At 34.3% G+C, this 2,685-nt stretch overlaps 1 protein-coding gene across 1 annotated transcript in view; it reads right to left on the bottom strand.

The window, feature by feature from the left end:
• LOC147158378 (proteasome subunit alpha type-6) overlaps positions 1–1,617 on the bottom strand; it is an 8,257-nt gene extending 6,640 nt beyond the window's left edge. The window contains exons 1-3 of the mRNA XM_086061620.1: positions 1,454–1,617; positions 651–745; positions 269–350 (exon numbers count right to left, since the gene is read on the bottom strand). Coding sequence (XP_085917746.1) covers positions 269–350; positions 651–745; positions 1,454–1,529 — 253 coding nt within the window. The 5' untranslated portion in view covers positions 1,530–1,617. The remainder of the gene's footprint in view (positions 1–268; positions 351–650; positions 746–1,453) is intronic.
• Positions 1,618–2,685: the final 1,068 nt, after the last annotated feature.

Genomic DNA, 2,685 nt, shown 5'->3' with positions numbered 1-2,685 from the left:
ATTGGGGGGGGGAATTAGTATAAAAAAAAAAGTAGGATTTTTTTCATATATTTGATGGATAACATTCTCATTTAATTGATTTATTAATCAATGCCCGATAAATATTTAGTTTTGTTGTTTGTTTGTTTGTTTTGCAGCCGCATCAAGGTCAGAAAATCTGGAATTAACAAACAAAAAATATGCGGTCCTGGGAGCATATTATGCTTATAAAGCCCAACATATGACAGGTGAAATGTGCGTTGTTGATAGTGTCTTCTCTTTTGTTTACCTGTCATTCCAGACATCACACATCCAATGTTATTTGTTATTCTGAAAAGGTGGGTCACTGTGGCGGAATCCAGAAGCTTGTCCTGTTAATGATAAAATGGTCGTCATTGATGCTCAATAGACCTTAGTTAAATCGCAGTTGATAACTTACAAAGTTGAGGGGAGGCTAAAGAAGCCAAACCAAATAAGAAGAGCATGTACAAGCACAGCTTTGTAGCATCAATGCGAAGTACGCGAGTAGTGAAAATGAGGCAACTGGGCTCATCCACCAATACTGACAATGACCAATATAATAATGGTTTATGATTTTCACATCACTATTTTAATGTTAAGATTGCAAATAGAAAGGCATAGGATGGTATAATACACCAACATCCACTCACCGGTACTTTTTTCTGTGTGACGACGACGGCACAATCCTTCCCACGAACAGCAACTGACGTGAGTCCACCTTGATTTATAGCCTTGAAAGCATATTCTGTAAATGGCAGACAGGATGATGGTAACATTTAGATATATAGAAACAGTTGTTTTGTATGGATAGGTGTATTTGCATAACAGCCAAAGGGAGTACTGTAACTGTTTGTTTTTACTTTTCAGTACTTGCTGGATGCTTGGATATGGAGATGCTGTGTAATACTTCAGCATGGATGAATAAAAAAAAAATCCTTATTTTTAGCACAGTACTTGTGTCTACATAATGGAGGATTCTTAAATATATTTGCATAATAAAAATAAAAATATTTATTACTTACTTTATTATTACAATAATAATACTTTCGCTTTCAAATTTCTTCAGACCAGTATAGTTTTTGCCATTAATCTCAAAGCTAAACCGATCAATAAAAACGTCGTTAGTTTAATAATGATAGCAAAAATGTTTCCTTGAAGCCCTCTATTATGCCAAAGTTACAACAACAAGGAATTATTTGATTACCTGACCGGCTAAATGTTAGCTCGTTGCTAAACTGGTCGTCTACGTTGTTGGACTTCATTAGGAATATCGAAGTTGTCAAAAATATAAGCTTGTCAAAATAAATGAACTTCATATAAGATAATATCATTATTTCGCTGTACTAATAATGCCTTATCTGCAAGCTTTTGGGGGAGCTAGCCGAACCATGACAGCGCATTTAGCCAGCTAGCTAACATGTCGGCTTTTGTCTAAAACAATACACATACTGACCGACTTGATAAAGCCTTCCTTCAGGAGAGAAGATGGTAATGTGGCGATCAAACCCCGCACTTGAGCCTCGGGACATTTTCTAAAGTAAACTTGGCCGAGGAGTTGGTCCAAAAGAATGTGCAAGCGGCTAGTACACTATTTCAACCCGGAAGCTATGAGGCGGAGGCAAAACTACATCCGCTGTGAAAGGTTCCCTGTCTCCATGGTAACGGCGAACGCTTGGAGGAGAAGTACAGATAAGATAGTATTATTAAAAGTAATAATAATAATAATAATCATAATACATATTATTAAAAGTAGATTTACTAGCCCAAAACAACTTTAAAAAACACACAAAATAAATCGTCGTCAAGAACGCTTTAGTACATTTTATAGTGTGAAAAAATAATACTGACTTTTAAAAATAACAACATAACTTTGTGTTTGTTTGTTTGTTTGTAATGAAGATATGAACCTGAATTCTGGGTTTATTAAGATACTAAAAAGCACAGTCCAGTACATCCCAACAGTTTTCATACTGTTTGACTGTTTCCACAATTTGCTACGTTACATCATAAGCTGCATAACAAAAGGTGGTAAAAAGTGAAGTACTGTAAATACTTTCTGGATTCACTGTCTGTATGTAGGCTTCATACCTCTAAGACACCGCCCCATTATTATTATTATTATTATTATTATTATTATTATTATTATTATTATTATTATTATTATTATTATTATTATTATTATTATTATTAATAATAATAATAATAATAATAATAATAAAAATAAAAGCCTTCTCTATGCTCTAGCACAGAAAATAATAATAATAATAATAATAATAGTAATAATAATAATAATAATCTTGGCCTGCAGAGGAGTATTTATTTATTTGTTTACTGTTGTTAATTCATAAACAGTATATTTCTTTAAACGTAAACTGGGTATAAATGATATAGGGTCATTCAGGCATGCATATCTGTCAGGTTCAGATTTTACTTTTACCCATGAATGGAATTTCATGACCTAAACAGTGAACCCCCTCCACCCATGCTTACTGTTTCTATGTTGACTCTTTACTTTCCACACATACAGTAATCTTTTGGTATCTCTTTGAGTCTGCTCTACTTCTGACCTTACTCCACGAAAGCATCTCTCATTCATATTTATGCAGTGTTTCCACTTTGTGTGTGAAAGACTCCCCACCCCCGGGTCGGCTTGAACATGTGTGGGACTCTGTTCCGCTATCACAA

The sequence above is a fragment of the Leptonotus elevatus genome, chromosome 18 (genome assembly GCF_054856555.1).
Source record: "Leptonotus elevatus isolate MCC_2025b chromosome 18, RoL_Lele_1.0, whole genome shotgun sequence".
Lineage (NCBI taxonomy): Eukaryota > Metazoa > Chordata > Actinopteri > Syngnathiformes > Syngnathidae > Leptonotus > Leptonotus elevatus.
This window is presented reverse-complemented; position numbering and strand designations above follow the sequence as displayed.